General features: G+C 40.2%; 1 protein-coding gene across 2 annotated transcripts; it reads right to left on the bottom strand.

Moving 5' to 3' along the window:
* Nucleotides 1-1,342: 1,342 nt before the first annotated feature.
* On the bottom strand, nt 1,343-19,461 carry LOC104599575 (3-dehydroquinate synthase, chloroplastic-like). Of its 2 annotated transcripts, XM_010262178.3 has the most exons (9): nt 18,921-19,438; nt 18,212-18,362; nt 17,957-18,124; nt 17,818-17,878; nt 17,652-17,739; nt 17,323-17,446; nt 2,099-2,161; nt 1,857-2,000; nt 1,343-1,768 (listed from the first exon to the last, which is right to left on the bottom strand). In XM_010262178.3, the coding sequence occupies exons 1-9, from the start codon at nt 19,280-19,282 to the stop codon at nt 1,637-1,639; spliced, it is 1,293 nt and encodes a 430-aa protein (XP_010260480.1). In that variant the 5' UTR covers nt 19,283-19,438; the 3' UTR covers nt 1,343-1,636. The 2 variants fall into 2 exon arrangements, with proteins under 2 accessions (XP_010260480.1, XP_010260479.1); XM_010262177.3 differs by having other exon boundaries at nt 17,652-17,878; nt 18,921-19,461.
* Nucleotides 19,462-23,705: the final 4,244 nt, after the last annotated feature.

The following is a 23,705-nucleotide window of genomic DNA, read 5'->3' as shown; positions in this document are numbered from 1 at the left end:
CTGATGCAAAACCATGGCAGTGCAAATGATTTGAGTGTAAATTCTGACCTATTTTTGTTTCAAATTTTAGCTTATTTTGTTTGATTGCAGTACAGATGAAGTAAATTAAGACATGGAGCAGAATAGAGTAAAATCCAAAACAAAATAAAATGAGAATTTTTATTTTTTACATTTTCACTCCCATGCATTTGTACTAGTGCAAATAAAGTTGCACTGCAATCAAACACAGCCTTAGGGTCTAAAGTGGATTTTTTACAAATTTCAAGGGTTGTGAGGGACAAAAACCATTATTTTAAATATAATTTTTGTTGAATGAGAAAAATAAGTCCATACAATGGGGGTAGCACTTTCCCAAAAAATAAGTTTGATTGGAACTTATTTCGGGAAACTAGAAATGAAACTTTTTTCCTTTTTTCGTCTCGTTTTCATACAAAAAGACGCACCTCCAACCAAACAGTTCATTACATCTTTTAGCTGTCAGATCTTCCAGAAGATCTTTCAAAAAAGACTTGCCAAATGGCACCAAAGTTGGGAACTATAGACCAAATTTTCACTCTAGTGCAATGAGCAACTTTATGAATGACTATATTGGCCCTCCTAGCTTCTTGGCACATGGAAAATCGAAAATTTCAAGAAGCGGCGCAACAGATGCTATAGACCACGGTGAAACCACTGAATCCACCAAAGCGTCGCTCTCAACATGAATGTGGGTAATACCCACCTCCAAGGCAAAAGAAGAGATTGAGGAACCATCTTTTGCTAATCAAGTATACCTCTGCTATAGCCCGGGATGTGTTGAATATTTATTAATAACTTATTAAGAAAATGACCAAACCTAGGGCTGCAAGGCTGCAATGGGTTAGGCTGTGCTTCAATGGAGACATGGAGTAGACAGGAATGAAAGAGTTCCTTATTGGGCTTTATCAGATTTTCTATCTTCTCATGACATCTCATATATCCATTGGCAAATGACATTTAGGCATTTTACCTGAGTTCATTGCATGGAGACATTGAGAAATGCATGTTAAGATAGGGGATATCTTTGTCATCTGATAATGGATAATCTAGTTAGGAAAGTGTAGACCCATCTGGCCCTATTACAATTGGGACTCCAAATTCAGATCCAGAACCAACCCATTGGAGGCTTAACTTCATCCAAGGTTGGATATACCCACCGACTATGGTTAAACAGTAAGAACTGATTCTCTCTCCATGGTCTCTACGGGTATATGGATAGGTTGGGACTTGATATCCACTTTCGCTTCATGAAAACACAGTTGGTCGGAGTCATGAAGAAACAACTATATCCTTCTTGGAAAATCAGGGCAACCAGCAATAGATATGAATAAATTGAATATGATGTATTAGTGTATCAAATTGTTTCATCTTTCAACATCATTGAATTCAAAGGGAATAAGAAATTCTTTGATAGTGATGACTAGAAGAGGATGGATGACCATGAATACTCTTTGACTTCAGATAACCAAGTGCACTTAAATGCTTTGCTACCCATTTCGTATGTTCAATGCTTGATTCAATCACTCCACAGTGCTGATGATGGCTTAAAGAACTTGAAGCAGAAAAAATGCACTAGGTCGATGATGAATTCAGGCATGGTTGATATTAGAGTTGATAATCAGGACTCGCAAAATGCACGTAGAGTTTTGTCTAGGGAATTTCTATCATAATCCCCAGTAAAAACACAGTTACCAAGAGGACCTTTCAGAAGGATGAGTCTTAGCAGACCATCAGCCACCTTCTTATCAACCTACACTCACAAAAATAACAAAAGCATTAAAAATGGGATCCAAACAAGTTAGTCAATAACAGATATTACTTTCTCCATTATCTATTACCGCCATGTAAGACTTGAACATCTCTACAGTCATAACTTCAGGTGGGGCAATGGGTAGTTTGGCCTGTTGCAAGATATTGTACACTCGCTTCACAATAGATTCGTCAATCCAGCCAAGGCGGTATGACATGTCCACAGCCATTGCCTGTCAATGCAAATATTGTTTTCATTCAGTATAAAGTAAAGCAAAAGTTAATAAAGACTTCGATTTTAATTTCAGATGTAAAGCAGAGTATGCAATACCGTGCCAGCTGCAACAGCTTCTCCATGCAGCCATTGACCATAACCAAATCCAGTTTCTATTGCCTGAAAAGAAAATACATGTTAAATTCAGAAAGAAAGTTGAAGGGAGGATTCTTTGGCAAGGATAGAAACTAACAAACTGAAAAATTTTAACTAGTACAGCAATATACTTAATGATCAACCAACTCAAGGGGCTATATTTATTAATTGCTCTCTTCCTGCCAGCCATATATAGGTAAATGAGAAAAGTGCAGTGTGGTTGAATGCTGCAGAGTCTGAAGCCTGCAGTGATGGATTTCCTAACAGTTGATAGGCTGATTATGAATACAAGGTCTATCAAATTTAGGGGCCTCAGTGCACAAACCATGTAGATAGTGTTCTCGGCTTCCCAAACTTCACATTATGTGCTGCACATATAGCCCTTGACCTTTTCCCTTTTTTTTCCCAAAATATAAATAAACAAGTCTGAGGCTCTTTCAACCACATGAGAAGGGGAAGGTTATGCTAAAAGAAACCATATGTAAATATCTGATTCAGTCAAATAATTTTGCCCATTTCCAGCTCCTGTAGGGAAAAAATCAAGCAAACATAAGTAAGATTGCAAGCCTGTTTTAAATGAACAGAACCTCAATCCATGAAAGCATATAAAAGAAGAGTAATTAAAGTGTTAGCTAGGAGTTGACTAAGCAATTGCCTAGGCATTTTGGAGGCTTATCGTCTAGGTAACCTATTAGGCAGGCACTATAAATATAAACATATTAGTTGGGGTAAATAACTATGCCCCCTTTATAAGTGGGTATCACCCATTTTGAGTTGAATGGAGTGCAGGTAGAGCTAAAAATTAGGGCTCTTAGTCCCTGTGTGTTTTTGTTGTGTGTGTGTGTGTGTTTCCCACCGAACTTGGGAGGTTATTGAAAAATCTAGTCATTATTTCTGAAAATCATGTGTAAGTTGTCATTTCATTATTTACCATTTACCAATTTAATTTGTGGTTTACTAGTTTATGATTAACATGAAACTCTATAATTTTCGTGCATGGTTATTTCTGTGCATATATGTATGTATTTATTTGTTCATTTTTTGTTGCCTTGCCTAGCCACCTTAATGAGAAAGAATATGATACGTGCATGTTTCAATGCAAAATATGATTTAAATTATAATGGTCTCTAAAGGCGTTGTTTTAGTTATATATGTACCTCAGTCACCACTATTTGGAGTTGTAAGAAGGAATTCGCAGGATGTCTCTAACTGGATTGACTCTCCTCAGGTTATTAGAGTTGACTACTGTTAAAGTGAGCCAAATAGGGGTAGTTTAGTCATCTTATGTGTTAAGTAGTTTGCTTATGTGGCAGTTTTATTAGAGTACTCTGCCCCACACTTAAGTATGGGCAATTTAGTCTTTGTAAAGGTTATTAGAATCTAATAAAGATTAAGGGGGTCGACTGTATGGGAAGACCATCAGATTTCGACAAACCCTTATTTTCTTTCTTCTTCTTCTCTTCTTCTTCCTCCTCTTCCTGGTTCGAGTTACTGTAGCAGCATTCGAAACATGGTATCAGAGCCATGTTCCTGACCTACTTCAGTTGGTAAAGCACCTCAGCAGTGTTCGTGACTCTTCTTCCTGTGTTTCTGGTCAGTCAATGGAGAGAACTGGTTCACCCTAGGTCTGAAACCTCACAGCTTGTCTCTCTCTGCTGCGCATATTCTTCTTCATCAAGAAAAGTGACTTCAGCAGTGAATGGTTGGTTGAGACTCTCAAAGGAAGGTCAGTTATCTCTTCTTCTTGTGTTGCTGGTATTTCTGGGTAGAAACCCTTCAAGAGGCTGTTAGTACTGATCAGAACCTAGAGAACTAGGTTCATTGTTGCCCTAGAACGGGCTGTGTATACAGTAGCCAAATGGTGTAGGGGCTGCTGTAAGTTGTTGAGTGGTGTTAGGGCTGCTGTAAGTGGCCGAGTGGTGTAAGGTGTAATGCTGTGACCTAGCCGAACTTTAATGGTTGTGTAGTCCCTCTTAAAAGTGTTAAACTAGTCTGAACTTGGTGTAACAGGTTTGACTATGTTGTGGTGCTTGTGTTGCACAATCCTTATTGAGTGGTTGTAAGAGGGCTTACATGTGATTAGTGAGTGTTAAATTGATTCTTATGTGGTTCGTGGTGTTGTGAAATCAGCAGTAGTGTGAATAAGAACAAGGCATGTGTATCCACTGTTGTGTTTAGGGGTTGCTATAAGTGCTGGAACATCAATTTTTGGACAACAGCAGTCAGCTTGTTGCTGAGAATTCAGGTTAGAGGCAACTGTGAAAGGTACCATGGCAGCAATAGGAGATGAGTGTAATAATCAGAAACCTAGTGTGGTGGTTTCCCCTGACTACCTAAGTGTACAGATGACCTCAATTAAACTGAATGGGGAGAACTATGTTCCATGGGCTAAATCTGTGGAAGTTTTCCTCAAGGCAAAGAGGAAGGTGAAGCACATAAAAGATGAGAAATCATCGGCTGACTCCCCAGGGTTTGATGATTGGGAACAAGAAGATGCTCAAATTATGATTTGGCTATGAAACAGTATGGAACCAAAAATTAGTGCCAACTTCATGTTTCTTGATACGGCTAAGGATATATGGGAACATGCTAAGAAGTTGTACTTTGGACAATACAACAAGAGTATATAAACTTTATCAGGAGTACTTTGATTTGCAACAAGGAAACAAAACACTAGAAGAGTACTATGCCAGCATGAAGAACATAAGGAATGAACTCAATGTCTATCATCCCCTCACTCCATATATTAAAGTCCAGCAACAACTAGATGTTACAAGATTCTTGGTGGGGCTGAAATCGGAGTATGAACCAGTTAGAGTCCAAATATTAGGGAGCTCCACCCTTCCTACACTTGAGGAAGTATTCTCACAGCTTCGCAGAATTTCTTTGGGACAGAGAGAATCCCACACAGTCTGATAGATCAGCACTTGTGACAGCTAGAGGAGGTGGATACAGTACAAGAGGGGGAGGACATGCCTCCCGTGGTGGCCGTGGCAGTTCCATGATTGGTCGGGGTGGTCGTGACTCAGGGGGAGGCCGTGGCAGAGGGAAGAATAACTCTGCAAGGAAGTGTACTCATTGTGGTAGGGAAGAACACACAGTGAATTTCTGTTATGACCTACATGGCCCTCCCTCCAAATGGGCTAATCATGTTGTAGCAGGTGAGGTTGACATCAGTGACAGTAAACAGGCAGACCATACTCCTCTCCCATCTACATCTACTTCTGGGAGGGAGATGGTGAGTGTACCGCGTGATGAGTATGAACGGTTCCTTCAAACTACTTCACAGCATACCACTGCCACACTTGCCCACTCAGGTATTGCTTGCATGTCATCTAAAACCTCTCCTTGGATTATTGACACTGGAGTTTCAGATCATATGACTGGGACTCCAGGTGTGTTCTCTTCTCTTTTAGAAACCTCCACATCACAAACCGTTACACTTGCCAATGGGTCCTCATCTCCCATCTGTGGTGTTGGTAATGTTGACATGGCTTCTGTGCCCTTATCATCTGTTTTATATGTACCTAAGTTTCCATTCAATCTTATGTCTGTTAGTAAAATAATCAAAGCTCTTAACTGTTCTGTTACCTTCTTTCCTTCCACTTGTGTTTTTCAGGATCTCAAGACGGGGAAGAAGATTGGTGGGGGGCATGAAACTGGTGGATTGTATTATTTTGACGGTGGTGGATCTTCAATTGCTCTTTAGACTTCACTTACTCCTCTACAATGGCATTGCCGACTGGGACATCCATCTCTCAAGGCTCTCAAGATATTGGTTCCATCATTGAGTCCTTTGTCAGTTTCGCAATGTGAGTCATGCCAGTTTGGGAAACATCGTCGTGTGTCCTTCAGTCCGAGAGTTGAGAGTCGTATGTTGAGTCATTTTTCTTTGGTTCATTCAGATGTTTGGGGTTCAATCAAAATAGTCTTATAATGGGTACAAGTATTTTGTCTCCTTTATTGATGATTGTTCAAGAATGACATGGATTTACTTAATGAAAGAAAGAAGTGAATTATTTTCCAATTTTCAAAAATTCCATGCTGAAATACGCACACAATTTGGTGTTCCAATCAAAGTTCTCCATTCAGATAATGGTCGTGAACACTTTCTTACTTCATTTCAACAGTATTTAGAACAGCATGGCATTATTCATCAGACCTCATGTGCATTCACCCCTCAACAAAATGGGGTAGCTGAACGGAAGAACCGTCAGCTTCTTGAAACTGCTCGGTCTATTCTTCACCACATGAATGTTCCTAAACGGTTTTGGAGTGATGCTGTACTCACTGCATGTTTTCTCATTAATCGGATGCCCTCCTTCATTCTTCATGGTCGGTCCCCCTTCTCTATCTTGTTTCTCACTTTATCTCCTTTTCCATTAACTCCTCGTGTCTTTGGTTGTGTGTGCTTTGTCCGCAATCTAAGTCCTGGAATAGACAAGCTAGATGCACGCTCAATTAAATGTGTCTTCCTTGGCTACTCTCGGACTCAAAAAGGGTACAAATGTTATAATCCCATTACCCGAAAGTGCTATGTCTGCCCTGATGTCACCTTTTTTGAGTTTGTACCCTTTTTCTCAAGTCTTGAAACTCCTTCGTCTCCACCCTTACTTCCTATTCCTCTTCCTGTCAGTGATCCAGTTCCAGATGTTGTTGTTGGAGTAGACTCATCACCTCATCCAGTGCAGATCACCACCAAACGACCACCGATCCGACAAGTGTATACACGTCGAACGACACCGGCCCCTCCTCCAGCTTCTACCTCATCTGCGGATCCTCTCATGGCTCCTATTGCTGAACCTTCAGACCTTGACCTACCCATTGCCTTACAGAAAGGTAAACGCAGTTCTACCCTCCATCCCATTTCCATTTTTGTTTCATTATCTCGTCTTTCTACCTCACATCGCCAGTTTGTTTCACTTTTGTCCTCTATTTCCATACCTAACAATGTTCAAAAAGCTCTTAGTTCACCTGGATGGCGGCGGGCAATGAAGGAGGAACTTTCTGCTCTTCAACATACTCAAATGTGGGAACTTACTACTCTTCCACCTAGTAAGTATGTTGTGGGCTGTAAATGGGTGTATACTGTGAAATACTTGCCAGATGGTAGTGTGGAGCGTCTGAAGGCCAGACTTGTTGCTAAAGGTTACTCACAGTTGTATGGAGTGGACTACATAGAGACATTCTCTCCGGTGGCTAAGATTGGTTTTGTTCGTGTACTAATTTCCCTGGCAATTATGTATGATTGGCCTCTGTTTCAGCTTGACATAAAAAATGCCTTCCTCCATGGTGATCTGGTGGAGGAGGTATATATGGAGCAACCACCTGGGTTTGTTGCTTAGGGGGAGGATGGTAAGGTGTGCAGACTGAAGAAGGCAATTTATGGGTTGAAGCAATCACCACGTGCTTGGTTCGGGAAGTTCAGCGAAGTGGTGAAGAGTTTTGGAATGAAGCAATGCCAGGTTGATCACTCAGTGTTCAGCTATGACTCAGAAGCTGGGAAGATCTTATTAGTGGTCTATGTGGATGATATTGTCATTACTGGCAGTGATAAATTGGGGATTGGCAAACTAAAGGTATTCCTGCAAAATCATTTTCAAACAAAAGACCTTGGAACATTAAAGTATTTCTTGGGAATAGAAGTTGCCAGGTCAAGACAAGGTGTAAATCTGTGCCAAAGGAAATATGTTCTTGATCTATTGGAAGAAACAAGACTGTTAGGTGCAATACCTGCTGAGACCCCTATGGAACCAAATGTTAAGTTGAGCAGTGATACAAGAGAAGTATTTGAAGATCCTGGAAGGTATAGACGACTAGTGGGAAAGCTGAACTATCTGACTATTACGAGACCCGACATCTCCTTTGCAGTCAGTGTAGTGAGCCAATTCATGCAAAACCCTCGTATACCTCACTGGGATGCAATTCTTAGAATTGTAAGGTATCTGAAAGGAGATCCAGGCCGTGGGCTATTGTATAAACCAGGAGGAAAACTTGAAATAGTTGGGTATACAGATGCAGATTGGGCAGGCTCAGTGAATGACAGAAGATCTACTACAGGCTATTGCACATCTCTTAGAGGAAATCTTGTGACATGGAAGAGTAAAAAGCAGACGGTTGTGGCCAGAAGCAGTGCTGAAGCCGAGTATAGGGCCATGGCACACACTACCTGTGAATTAGTGTGGTTGAAGAATCTCCTAAAAGAAATTGGGTTTCACATGGATAAACCTATGAGATTGTACTGTGACAATCAAGTTGCACTCCATATCTCATCCAACCCTATCTTTCATGAGAGAACAAAGCACATAGAGGTTGATTGCCACTTTGTGAGGGAAAAGGTTCTTGCTGGAGAGATAAATACAGAACATGTGGGCTCGAATGATTAGTGGGCAGATTTGTTTACAAAAGCTCTAAGCTCAGGGAAAGTGAACTACCTATGTAACAAGCTGGGATTATATGACATATATTCTCCAGCTTGAGGGGGAGTGTTAAAGTGAGCCGAATAGGGGTAGTTTAGTCATCTTATGTGTGTTAAGTAGTTTGCTTATGTGGCAGTTTTATTAGAGTACTCTGCCCCACACTTAAGTATGGGCAATTTAGTCTTTGTAAAGGTTATTAGAATCTAATAAAGATTAAGGGAGTCGACTGTATGGGAAGACCATCAGATTTTAAAACTTCTTCTGTTGGGCTTTTCCCATGTTAATTAGGTGATGTTGTATGGAGGAATCAGAAAAATAAACTGTTTGGATTTCAAAAGTTTTTGCCTGGTTTGTGGTTGGACATATCGTCGAAAAGGTGAAGAAAGTTAAGAAAAGTTTGTAAAAAATTTAAAGGGAATCATTTACAAGATTATGAAGTTGTTGGATAACCAAGCATAGTTCATGATGAAGTTTAGTTGAGAATGTTTTGCTGATTACCAAAAAAGTCCAAGGGTAGAGAGGGTGAGAGGGTGAGGAACTAAGATGGGAGGGAAAATGGAGGGGATGGAGTTCGTGCAGGCAGGTCAGTGGAGGAGATCCTTGAAGATAGAAGCAAAAAATCTCCTGTTCGAAGAGATGAGAATTAAGGGGAAGGTAAGCCTGAAGGTAAGGGAAGCGAAAAAGGGTACAATACTGCTGGAAGGATTAGAAGTGATCGAGTGGCTAAGAGAGTTCATAGCTGGAGCCTGTTCAAAAGGTAAGCAGATAAACTGGCAGGATTTTAGTACATTAGAAGGGAGAAGATATGTTGTTGAATGTAAGAGGAATAGAAAGGGGTTCTTCATAGCTTTGGCTGAATTCTTTGGTAAGGGATAAAGGCAACTGGTGTGTCTACCAGCAGGAAAACAAAACCAAGGTTGGGGGGAAGTTGACTGGTTGCTCAAAGAATTCTTAGCTCAAAGAGTAGCAAATGAGAAAAAAGCCTCCATAAGGGAGGAGAAGGTATATCTCAGCAACAGCAAGGTAGAACAAGGGCCAGTGGTCATGGCAAAAACAAAAGGCCATTGCAGAATGGTGGGAGGTCTAGAGAGAGAGGAGTGGGATAGTAAGCTTGTGATACAAGCCAAGGAAAAGGTTAATGATTGGAGGAGGGTAGCTGACTTACTGGCAACCAGGTTGAAGCTGAAGAGTGTCTTCATAGTAACCCCCTTCGATAACTGTAAAGCCATCCTAGATCCATTAAAGAATGATTTGGAAATATCAGCTATCAATGTTCAGGCTCAGTTCGGATCATTCACAGTCTTCAAATGGAATCCAACATCTAACTCCAAGGATTTTTTTGTCGAAGATGGTGTGGTGGTGCGTGTAATAGGCTTGCCATTCCATCTATGGAAACAAGAAATAGCAGAATTTATAGCTGTGTTGTGTGGAGGAATCTTGAAAGGTGCTTTCTGGGGAGATCTTTACTCAGTAGCAATCCTGCTAAGTGGTGTGAAGCCAGAAGACATTCCACGAAAGGTAGAGGTACGAACAGAGGGGAGCTTTGTCTCTGTATGGTTAGCTTCCTCCATTGAAGCAGTGCTGTGGAAGGAGGCTCGTATGGTTGGAGGGGAGAAGGAGGAAGAAGAAGCACTACGTGGACTTGTGAGAGTGGTTAATTCAAATGGGAAGGGATGTTTCACTAAAATGGGCCAACAAATTCTGGGAAGCCAAAAAGTTATGGGGCAGTTGGAAGGTCAAACCTGGAGAAAGCAAGAAAAAATTATGACAAATGGCAGATCATTTGCGCAGGTGGTGTCAAGGGAAACAAACAAAAATTCACTAGTTTCGAAAGGGAGAGGGCTGAACAAGGAACCTCAGACAGGGAAGGTTGCTGTTTTGGCCATTAAATCAGGGGGGCGTGACCTTTTAAGTGGTCACGTGGGACGAAATGAAGGGCCCAATCGAGTGGATCCACTTGATGAAGGGCCGGAGAAGGCATCTCAAATAAAGGCTGTAAAGGTGGGCTCCCATAGGTTTCAGCCCAAGGCCCATTACAAGATAGATGGGCCGAGGGGTACTTTAAGTAAGCACGTGACTGGGAGGAGGGACGAGCTGATAGACGAAATTAAGTGTCTTTCTTCTTCTACCCTGAACCCCTCCTCTCGTTCGAACAGTTCAGGCACAAAAAAATCTCCAGATTCGCAGTCGCGAGGCTCTCTACAGTGGGTCCCATCCAACCTGGCGAACCGTCTCTCACCAGATAGGCGCAACCCGAGATACCTCAAGCCTAGTGATGAGAACAGAACAGGGATTGAAGACTGGTCGAGTGAACAAAACAGCAACGACGATTCTGATAGAGACGAAACGCCAAGTCTGGGAAGTCTGTCTCTGAAAAGCAACAATGATTTTTTTGAAACAGAAAGTTTGCATACAGAGTTGTTGTTTCTAGAGGAAGAGACTGAAGAGGCAGGTGGCGAGAAGGCTAGAAATGGTGAAGAAAATGGTTCTAAAGCTGTGAAAACTCCTCCTCCCTTCGTCGAGGGAGCTGACCCTGAGTCTAATGAACTACAGGATGTTGGTGGAGAGGGACAAGAATCAGCTGTGGGAATGGATGCGGATATTCCAGTGTCGGAAACACAGAGAAAGGTCTTCCAAGTGGGTAGGTCGTCAGGAAGTGATTCTTTCACCATGTCTACTTCACAACCTTGTCCAAAAAGGGGAAAGGCTTTAAAACCAGTTGCCGCCTGTCAGCAAGTCATTTCCAGTGATTCTAGTCCTACCCCCGTTCTATCAGGTATGGGTGTCAATTCTGTTTTAGGTACTGACTTGTTTGCTCTGCCTGTAACAGATATCCCAGCTTCTCATCCTGGAGGTTCTGACGTAAGAAAGAGGGTGATAGTGGAAGGAGGAGAGAGGGTGTTGGAAGGAAGTAGTAAGGGGGAGGCGGATAGAATTTGGGAGTTGGTTTGTACAATGATGGAGGAACAAAATAAAAAGGAAGGACTTGGAGAAAGATGTTGTAGCCAAAATAAGTGAGCAGGATAAAATTCTTCCTCAGACATTGGCTGGAAAGGATGGAGAAAAGAAAGAGGATGATTGATGTATTAGGATGGGGGGGGGGGGGGGGAAAGGAACAAATAAGAAAAAAAGATCTGAAGTGGAAAGGCTAATTTCAGACATTGAGGGGGATTTAGAATTCAGTGGTAGAGGGGATAGGAGGAAGGGCCTAAAATAAGGAGAATATGGCCTCTTATTGGGTTCTTTTGCTACTTTGTCTCGATGAAAATTATTAGCTGGAATGTAAGAGGGTTAGGGAGTGCAAGGAAGAGAAGGGTGATCAAAGACCTACTCCGAAGGGAAAAACCTGATATTGTGCTGTTACAAGAATCCAAATTGATGGAATTAGATGGGAGATGGGTGAGGAGTTTGGAGGTCTAGAGGTTTAGGTTGGAGCTCGGCTCCTTCTTGGGGAGCCTCGGGGGGGATTGTAACACTGTGGAGGGAGGATGTGGTGGAAGTAGTGGAGGAATTGATAGGCAGATTCTCAGTTTCCATTAAGTGCAAGAATGTAGAGAATGGGTGTGTATGGGTTTTAACCAATGTTTATGGTCCTAATTCCTATAGAGAGAGGAATGAGATGTGGGAGGAACTATATGCAATCAAGGGGCTATGGGATGGTCCTTGGTGCCTGGGCGGGGATTTTAACGTCATTAGATTCTCTGATGAAACCAGTAATCCCCAACAGGTAATCTCAACAAGCATGAAGAAATTTAATGGTTTTATTGAGGATTGTGATCTGAAGGAAATACCTCTGCTGCAAGCCAGTTACACTTGGTCCAACCTTCAGGAAACCCCTTTGTGCTCGAAGTTGGATAGATTCCTATTTAACCTTGCCTGGGAGAATAGTTTGGAAAACTTGGTTGCTAGGGCGTTACCCAGGGTCACCTCCGATCACTGTCCTATCCAAATAGGTACTGAGTCTTTTCCTATAGGACCCAAACCTTTTAGATTTGAAAATATGTGGCTTACCCATCCAGATTTTGTGAAAAAAGTGAAGGAGTGGTGGGGTGAGGAGGAGAGGAGGGTAAGATGGAAGGGGATCAAGTTCCACAAGAAATTAAAAAGGTTGAGAGCCAAAATAAAAGAGTGGAATAGAGATCAGTTTGGTAGAATTGAGGAACAAAAATTGGGCCTAATCTCTCGAATAGAGAACTTGGATGTAAAGGAATCTCACAATGGGCTGACTGAGGAGGACAGAGTGTTAAGGAGACAATTAAAAAAGGATTTTGAAGAGGTGTTATTAAGGGAAGAAATCAGTTGGAGACAAAAATCTAGACACAAGTGGATTAAGGAAGGCGATGGGAACACTAGATTCTTCCATGATTTGGGAAATGGGAGACGAAGAAAGAATTTTGTGACCAAGCTAGAGATAGGAGATGAGGTGTTTACCAACCAGGATGACATAGCCAAAAAATTTGTGGACCACTTCAAATCGATTTATAGAAGGCCTTTGAGAGAGAGGACAGTCATGGAAAGGGTGGATTGGCCAAGAATTGATGAAGAAGTGGCAAGGTGGCTGGAAAGGGACTTTGAGGAAGAAGAGATTAAGAAAGTTGTCTTTATAATGGATAGATCCAAGGCTCCGGGTCCAGATGGCTTTACAATGGGTTTTTATCAAGACTGTTGGGAGGTGTTGAAAGAGGATCTAGCTGAAGTCTTTAAGGAATTTGCAGACAATCACACTATAAGCCCTGGAATTAATGCCACCTTTTTGACCTTGATACCTAAGAAGAATGATGCCAACCACCCAAAAGATTATAGGCCTATTAGTCTGGTGACAAGCATCTATAAAACTCTGGCTAAAGTGCTCTCATTGAGAATCAAAACAGTCCTCCCTACCATCATTAGTGAAACCCAGGGGGCTTTCATTCAAGGGCGACAAATAACAGATCAGATCTTAATTGCGAATGAGTGTGTGGAGGAAATGAAAAGGTCTAGTAAGAGAGGATTCATTTGTAAATTGGATCTTGAAAAGGCCTATGATTTGGTGGACTGGAAGTTTCTATTGGAGGTTATGCAAAACTGTGGACTTGGGGACAAGTGGTGTAGTTGGATCTTTGGGTGTATCAGTACTTGTCACTACTCTATTCTGGTAAATGGTACGGTGAGAGACTTCTTTCCAGCTTGCAGGGGTGTCAGGCAAGGGGATCCACTTTCACCCTTCCTTTTTACCTTAGTAGCTGATGTGATTAGTAGGATCATTACTAAGGTTGATAGCGAAGATGCCATTAGGGGTTGGAGAATAGGGAGACACCAAGTCCCTGTCACCCACCTTCAGTTTGCAGATGACCTAATGATTTTTTGTGAAGGAGGTATTAGTGAAAAGGTAGCAAACCTAAAGGAGATAATAAAAGGATTTGAAAGTGTCTCTAATTTGACAATAAATCTGGAAAAGAGCTGCATAGCGGGTATAAATTTGGAAGTAGGGGAGGTTGAGGCTATTGTGGAGTGTCTTGAGTGTTCCACCTCTGCTTGGCCTATGTCATATTTAGGGCTTCCTTTAGGGGCAAATCCTAGGGAGAGTAGATTTTGGACCCCAGTGATAGAAAAGTTTGAGAAGAGATTAGCCTCATGGAAGAGGAAATATATCTCTTTAGGAGGGAGAATTACCCTAATAAGAGCTACCTTGGATAACTTACCTACCTATTATTTGTCTGTCTTCAGGATACCAGTTAAGGAAGCCAGGAAACTGGAGAAGTTGATGAGAGACTTCTTATGGGAGCCGGGACAAGGAAAAAATGATCACTTGGTTAATTGGGAAATTGTGTGCAGAAGTAAAGAAGAGGGGGGCTTGGGAATTGGGAGGGTAATTAGAAAGAATCAAGCTCTGTTAGGGAAATGGTTGTGGAGATGGCCTTTGGAAAGAGAGAGATTGTGGCATGAGGTGGTGGGAAGCATTCATGGGAGGTCAGAGAACGGATGGGATGCTAGTGTATCGAGGCAAGCTAACCTAGCAGCACCGTGGAAGGCTATTCACAACACCCTTCCTCAATTCCTCAATTTTATCAGGTATGAAGTTTGTTCTGGCAACTCTGTTCTTTTTTGGGAGGATATTTGGGTAGGAGACTCACCGTTAAAGGACTTGTTCCCTTCGCTTTTTTCTATTTCTTTGTACAAAAAAGAGGTGGTCTCAAAATTTGTTTCACCTTTGGGAACACCCTTAGATCCTACTTGGGATTTTGGGTTTCGTAGAGGACTTAGGGATGCTGAAATTGAGTCTCTTTCTATTTTGCTTGGTTGTCTTAATCAGGTTTGTTTGGATCCCTCCAAGCCAGATAAGAGAGTTTGGACTCCTAGACCCATTGGAACCTTCTCTTGTGCTTCTTTCTTCAAGTCCATCTCTCAACTTTCTTCTCACCAACCCTTTCCGTCTATAGAAATTTGGTGCAGGCCGGTCCCCCCAAAAATTATGGCTTTTTGTTGGGAAGTATTCCATGGGAAAGTAAACACTTTAGACAACCTACAAAAGAGAAGACATTTTCTCTGTATTTCTCCTAATTGGTGTATCCTCTGTAGAGCTCACGGTGAGGATTGTTACCATCTACTAGTATCTTGTCCCTTTTCTGCAGACCTTTGGGCTTGGCTACTTTCGTTGTTTGGGGGTAGTTGGAGTCTACCAGCAAAAGTTCACATGCTCTTCAACCATTCTACCTTTTATTGGCCTACAAAAATAGGGAGAATTATGTGGAGATGTGCTCGTGCTGCTTTGACTTGGACTCTTTGGGAAGAAAGGAATCTCAGAATTTTTCAAGACAAGGAAAGGAACAGCCAAGATTTGAAAGAATATGTGTTAAACAGGGCAATACATTGGCTGAAGACCTTGGAAATCTTCCATCAATTCTCCTTTAATGACCTTTGGAGAAATTGGTCAGCAGTAGCAAGGTGCTCATCTTTAAAGGACAAATCAATTACAAGCTGGTCTCCTCCACCCGAAGGCTCAATAAAGTTGAACTTTGATGGAAGCAGCATGGGTAATCCAGGATTATCCGGAGTGGGGGGTGCTTTGAGAAATGAGAAGGGAGAGATTTTGTTGCTCTACTCAGGTCCCTTGGGAATTGGGAACTCCATCAGGGCAGAACTCTTAGCTGCTGTACAAGGGGTGCAATTTGCAAACCAGCTGGGGGTACAACACCTAATAATCGAGGGGGATTCCAAAGTGGTGGTGGGTTGGTTAAAAAATTCTGAAGAGGCTATGTGGCGATACAAGAATGAAATGAAGAAATTAGTTGGTTGGCAAGGAATATGTTGGTCACTGTACAGTGGGTGGGGAGATCAGCAAATACTTTGTCAGATGTGTTAGCTAAGCAAAGGGTAAATAGGGAAGAATTATTTTGGGCTCAGTTGTGATTATTGTTTTTCTTTCCTAGTTTACTTGTAAGACTCAAGGAGGGGCTGCAGCTCGTGCCTCTCGTTGGGATGATGTATGAACTCACTCTAAAGTTGCTTCTGAATCAATAAACTTATTATTCATCAAAAAAAAAAGACCATCAGATTTCGACAGACCCTTATTTTCTTTCTTCTTCTTCTCTTCTTCTTCCTCTTCTTCTTCCTTCTCTTCCTGGTTTCGAGTTACTGTAGCAGCATTCGAAACAACTACCATCAGAGCAGCTCACTAGATGGTAGGGAAGACAAAGGTTGCTGGCATTTCAATGCTTTACAGTAATCAGAAATGGCAGGTAAGTGATAGCTTTTCCATTTGCAGAAAGTTAATTCCACAGGAGGACTCCCCCCCCAAAATCCGAGTTCATGAGTTTGCATTTTGAGCATGTTGAGGTAGAAGGTGTTTCTAAGGTTGGTGGATGGATGAGGAATGAGTCTTCTGACCCATGGAACTTGAATATGTCATCAGTAAATTCTAAGCTTCCAGAGAGAACATCTTGCTCAGAGGGATCCTCTGATATACCAACTACATAACCTCTTTGGGGTAGTCCTCTTCTTTTGAGGGGCTATGTATGCAAGAAAATCTCAAACCAATGAAGCAGTGCAATCCTAGTAATTAGCCATTACAAACCGGCTCTAGTTAAAGACCAACAAGTGATGAATTGATGACAAACCCTAAAACCAAGAACTCCACTAAAATGTATCAAAAACAAAATCAACTTGAGGAACAAACCCCCTGGATGGTTCTGCATAGACACTGAACTTCTCTCTTTAAGAAGGCAATGGAATATATCTAAAAGCAGTTTTTTTTTTTTTTCCTTCACAAACCTCTGTGAAGAGAGCCAGCCATGCAGGAGTAAAACTGTTGGAGTTTTAAGAATTGAAGTGTAATTCATAAACATTTGTAAAACCATCATCATCATCATCATCATCCAAGCCTTGTCCCAACTATATAGGGTCAGCTAAAACATTTTGTAAAACTGTCAGTTGTGGTAGAATTGAAGAGCATCCAGATCTTCACTGGTTTCTTTTATTGTCTGTATATTGTAGCAAGGAGATATTTTTATATCACATTAACTAGTATGTCAGTCTATCATGTTAACAAGGAAACAAAAGGATTTGCCTAAGTACTACTAGCTTTGAGGAAAAATCTCAAGCTAATTGTCTTTAGTTACAAATTTACAACAAATTAGGAAAAATAAATCCTTTTCTACTAATTGAATATATATCTTTATGGTCTTTCAAAAAGTTAGCAAGAACAATCAAATATACATGTTAGATTGCAAATGAAACAGATTATAACCATACCAGAAACAGCAATAACAGTAATAATTCAAAACTTACATGGCCAAATGTATGACCCAAGTTAAGTGTTGCCCTTAGTCCACTTTCTTTCTCATCTAAAGATACAACTTCAGCCTTGTTTTCACATGAACGTTTTATAGCATAGGCAAGTGCACTTGGATCCCTGCCAGAAATCCAATACTTGTTTCTTAGAGTGCCTTAGCAAGGAACCAAAAAACTAACCTATGAAAATCTGAAGAAAGGGAAATCCAGTATAAATTTTTCTAGGAATCATGCAGCAATGCTATCACATTAACATATCCACAATCATTAGGAGATTATTGGAGTGGATAAACATTGAAGGATAATGAAATACTGTTTCAGCATACCTTGCTAATAGTGCCTGCATGTTCTTCTCTTGCCACTGAAAAAATTCTGCATCCCTAATAAGCCCATATTTCACAACTTCTGCAAACCCTGAAGCCAATTCCCTATCAGGTAATGTGTTTAATGTATCTGTGTCTATAAGGACACACTGGGGCTGATAGAAAGCACCGATTAAGTTTTTTCCAAGTGGGTGATTTATTCCTGTTTTTCCTCCAACAGATGAATCTACCTGGACAAAGTCATTTCAAACATTAAAGAGATGTATGTAGTTGGCAAAAAATGAAAAAAGACAGGACCTAAAACAGACCTGTGCCATTACAGTAGTTGGTATCTGAATGAAGTTTACTCCACGAAGAAAAGCAGCAGCAGCGAATCCACACATGTCACCAATAACACCACCTCCAAGGGCAACAAATGTAGAGCGCCGGTCAAACCGAGATTCAATGGCTTTGTCAAAGACCTTCATGAGAGTATCCTATCAACAAAAAACAAGCCACATATGTTAACCATGGCAACCATATCTTAAGAGTAAAATGGTCACTGAAATGCTCAAACAACTTACCATGTTCTTATACTTCTCTCCATCCGGTAAAATAACACTCTCAACTGAAATATTAGAATTTCCACAAGTCAAAGCATTAATGACTTTATCGAGGTACAGTGGTGCAATTGTGGTGTTAGTGACCACAAGAACTCTCTTCCCATGGACATGCCTGATAAAGTAAGAAAATACACATTTAAATCAACAAACCATATACATATGAGCAAGTTACTAACGCAATGCACATATAATCCAAATTACAAATAAAATTCATTTCTGATGGCATTTATATACAGACTATTGTGGTGCTAGTGAACACAGAACACGACAACTCTCCTCATGAAAAATTCCTCATTAAATAACAGAGAAATATCTGAACCCACAAACCTTATACCATAGGAGCGAATTTTCACCAACTTGCATTCTTATATATTTTAAATCACTTTCATTTTATTTTCGTAATTCACGCCATGAATAACAACTTCTAGCTATTGCACTTACTACTAAGTGACCTTTAAAAGATAAAAACAAGAACAATACAGCATTTTGACTACAAAGGCGATCAAATGAAAAGAAAAAACAATTGAACTCACATTAGAACAATAAAGACCAGATTTTTGGATGATCCTGATTCCAATTGTATAGAGAAATAAAAATTGAATAAAAACTACCAATTTTTACGCGAACCCAAATCCAAACGTACAAGATAGTAAGTTAAATAGTCAATTACCTCTGAAGAAGATCAGGTTCCTCAAGAAGGCCGGAACCGATATAAATTGGATAGCTTCGGTCCCCCAAATCAACATCAACAATCGTGGAAAGCCTAGAGCTTTTCTTAAGCGGGGACTTATCCACGGCTGGAACTGAACTGGCCATGACTTTGGATCGAATTCCATCGAATTTCAGAACAGGGGAGCTTACTCGGTTGAACCGCGACAAACCATGTGAAACAGAGGACGACCGGAGTGAGACAAGATCGCGGTTCCGGCATCGAGGAAAGGGATCACATGTCTCGGAGCGACTGACAGAGGAATCAATGGAGGGTTTGAGAGAGAAACGAAGAGCTGGAGGAGCTGTTGCAGATGCAGCCATGGAGTACTAAGGGGGGTTGGAAGAGAGAGAGAGAGAAAGGTTTGGTTACAAGAGAAGTCCTCTCTCTCTCTGAATCTGTTTTCTTGGCGCAGTACCTACCATTGTTTGCTGAAACTTGAATGAAGGAAGGAAGAGAGGGACGAAGGGTACGTGGGTGGGAAAGTAGGTGGGGGAGGCTTGAATTTGGTCAAACACTCGTGCCAAATGAAATTCATACCTGCGGCTGCGGTATTCTTACCAACCAACCCGGCAACCCGGTAAGTAAAAAAACAGGACCGGGAAGCAGAACTGCTTCTCCCTCGAAGGTGCTGGGTCAGAGGTTCAACCATGGTTTTGAAAATCGGATCGGACGGCCGGACCAAATTTGGTCAGCGACCCGCTGACCTAAATGGTTGAACCGTCAACTCAGATAATAGGACGGTGGACCGTTCAACCTGGGAACTGGTCCTCAAAATGGTTTCATATTCGGTCTGATTTTAAAACCTTGGGTTCAACGTTCGAGTGAAATAAGCAAATCAATGATATCTAAATTAAAAATTAAATAATAAACAATATAAAAAATGCAAAAAAAGTTTGGACATGTCTTTTAGAATGTTCACCGTATAAATAAATGGGAATTATTGTCGTCAATGATGAAAATGATTAATCGGTAAAAAAAAAAATTGATAAAAGTGGCTAAAATTAAAATGAGAATTATTGAAATAAGCAAATCACCACCTTGGCTAAAATTAAAATGAGAATTATTCATCTGTACTCTTGACGTGCAGAATGCTGCTATATACAGAAATGGTAATGAGGTGGGTTTTGACTTTTGAGAGGGTTTTGTAAATTTTAAATTTTATTCATATTTCAAGATCTCCCACTTTATACCTTTTCCAAAATCAGTACTCAAAATCCAACCCCTCCTATGAGAGGGTTTCTTATTATTTTCTATGATACAAGTAATTAATAATATGGACAAATATAAAATTTCTAATTATTTAACTAAAGCATGTAGAAAATATATGTAAAGTATCAACAATATGCATGTCGGGGAGGGTCAGGTTTAGCCTAATACTATATTGTACCCATACCTGTACAAGTTGTAAAATCCCAAAACCTGTTTTCGCCCCAAATTTCACTTGGGCAAATAGGGACAGATACCCACTACATAAGGTAGAAATTGCTATCCCTATGCATAAAGAGAATTTAATCAAGTTTCTAATCAAATTGCGAGACCGAATCAGCTCCCCACAAGACTGCCCCCACAACATCCCACATCACACCCCCGCCATGTATTGAGAACATCTCCTGATGATGACATCACCATTCCTGATATTATCATGGGGAGATGTTACCAATACACAACGGGGACGTGTATTACAATTTGAACTCTCAAATTGCAAGGTTTGCTTGCTCAATTCAAAGCACCTGTAAATGACTTGCCTACTTCTTATAAATGAATAGATGCATTTTTTTTAGCTCAAAAAAATGATACATATTGTAAAACATATTTATACTATATTAGAAGGAAGTGGTAAACCCGCCCTCTCCTTTCTCTTGCCTCTTTCTTGCATTCTCCTCTCTCTCTCTCCTTCTTAGCCCTTTCTTTAACGCCATGTCAAACCCCTCTCTTTCCCATTTCTCCTAAGAAAACGTTCTCTAATTTCTCTTCGTTATGTACAACATTAATTTCCTTGAATTAATTATTGTTGTAACATGTCTCACTAATTTCTCTCCATTACATTTTCATATTAATTAGTTGGGACCCATGCATATTAAGCAAAATTGTGTTATGAGCTCTATGACATTTCCAATTAAGCAGTATGTGCCCAACTAAGCCCAATTCAGGCATTAGCTTTTTATGTCTAGTTTATCCAATCACAATCCAAGTTGCACTTTAATAGAATGGCCAATTTCCTATGCTCTAAATAAATTTGTATTATCTTTTGTATCTTAATGTTATTTTTTATTAATTTTTAAATTTTATTGGTTTGTTATTATTTTTTATTATTTTTAGCTAAAACTATAAAAGCTTCATCTAATAACAATTTTATATAAACCACCATTGTGTTTTGACCTAATTAACAAAACCATCCCCCATAGTTTTGAAAAAAGAGCAAATTCCTCTTTTCCATTCGCTTTTCAGTAGCAAAGACATTAAAGTTATCAAAATACTTGTAGCATTGTTAAGATACACAATTTAAAGAAAAGTGTTAAATGGAAAATAGGTCATGGGAAAAAATGTAGGCTATGGATTGATGCTTGGATAAATCAAAAGTCAAAACCTACTCTTAATCTACAAACTGATGATAATATTGAGATATCACATGAAGACAACGAAGAGGAAAGTTTAATTGTCAATGGGGATGGGACTGTTAGTGCAGTTCGAACAACATAAAGAACACAGATTTGGGGTGTGTAAGTAGGGTGACCACACCAGGAAAGAACTATTTATATTAAAGAATGTAAAATGACACTTCTATCCTTATAACACAATGCGTAATGTATAAGAAATAAAGAATAGAAAAACAATGATACAACAAGAAAGTAAAATTACTATTCAGCCATCACTATCTCTATCTCTATACTCCCCTCAAACTGATGAAGGGGCACCATCATCAGTTTATCCATGAGAAAGGAATGCCAGGCCCTAATCATAACTTTTGTGAAAATATTTGTTAGTTGAAGATTAAATGGTACATGAGGCAATGAAATGCAACTAAAGTAAGGAAATCTCTTATGATTACTATGGTATTACATGAGGCAATGAAATTACTATTCAACTCTCACTTCAATGTGCTTCCTCCTTTCATGGAAGACATGATTAGAAGCAATTTTGATTGCACTTAGATTGTCAACCAATAAGGGAATAGGATAGGACTAAGCAACCTTCAAATCATGTAAAAGTGACTAGAGACAAATAATCTCACTACATACTGAGGACATGGCCATATCTGCTTCAGTGGGCGACTTGAAAATAGTATGTTGCTTCTTGCATTTCCATGAAATAAGAGAATCACCCAAAAATATGCACCATCCAATAGTAGATTTTCTGGTGTCTGGACAACCAGCCCAGCATCTACATATGCAAAGAGTTGAAATAAAGAGGTGGATGGGAAAAACACATCATAAGAAACTATTCCATAGATATATTTGATGATATGGTGTACAATTGTCATATAAGATTGGCATGGAGTATAAACAAATTGACTCACTATCTGAACTGCATATGAGATGTCTAGGCAAGTCATTGTGAGATACATAAGGCTTCCCACAAGTTAATGATACAAGGTGGCATCTTCAAGAAGAGGGCCATCATCCTTGCTTAGTTTCAAATTGACTTCTAAGAGAGTATCAACAACTTTTGTATCAGTAAGATGGGCAAGGCTGACAAGAGCGGTGGCATATTTCTGCTAATTAAGGAAATTAGCCACTGAAATTATGATGAACTTCCAAGCCTAATATGTATGTAACTAGATCCAGATCTTTCATCGTAAAGGATTGGATAAGGAGGTGCTTGAATTGTATACCATCTTGATCGTCACTAGTTATGAGAACATCATCAACATATAAGAGCAATAATATACTCCCTTGAGAACTCTAAGATGTAAAGAGAGAATAGTCTAAGGAACTCTAAACGAATCCAACATCAGTAACCATAAATCTAAACTTCTCAAACCAAGCATAAGGGGCCTATTTAAGGACATAAAAGGATTTATTGAGTTTGCAAATAAGGTGAGGTTCATTACAATACCCAAGAGGAGGTTTCATGTACATAGCCTCCAAATCCCCATGCAAGAAAGCATTCTTGACATCCATTTGATGAACAACCCAATTCTTGAGTGCAGAAATGGCCAACAGAATACAAACAGTTGTCATCTTGGCTACCAAGGCAAATGTTTCCTCATAGTCTATCCCATTTTCTTGCTCGTACCCCTATGCAACAATTTTATCCTTATACCTGCTCATAGGGGTGGCAATTTTTCACCCAACACATTGAACCCACCTAACCCACCCAGTATCTAACCCGCCCATTTACTTGGCGGGTTGTATGATCAACCCATCACCTAACCCGCCCATTTAAATGGGTTGGGTTGGGTTGGGTTGTGGATAACCATTGGGTTAACCATTACAGATCTACATAAGTATTAATTCCTTAGCCTTTTTTTTTTAATTTTCTTCATTTGAATTAAATAATTTATAATTAATGCATTAATTTTCTATTAATTGTTGACTAAATTTAGTTTTGTCTTGAATCAACACACTTTACCCAACATAAATCCAAATCAACTTGACCCGAGTTCGAGCTAGTTCAATGCAGTCTGATCCCGATCCAGCATATACTAATATGGGTCGACCCAAATATGAAATAAACCCCGGGCGGGATGGTTCGGTACTGCTTGCTCTGTTCGGTTTAGGTCTACCAGTCCAACTAGTATTC

Source organism: Nelumbo nucifera, chromosome 1 (assembly GCF_055504915.1).
Source record: "Nelumbo nucifera cultivar China Antique chromosome 1, China Antique-T2T, whole genome shotgun sequence".
Lineage (NCBI taxonomy): Eukaryota > Viridiplantae > Streptophyta > Magnoliopsida > Proteales > Nelumbonaceae > Nelumbo > Nelumbo nucifera.
The sequence above is the reverse complement of the archived record's forward strand: the minus strand, read 5'-3'. Positions and strand labels throughout refer to the sequence as shown.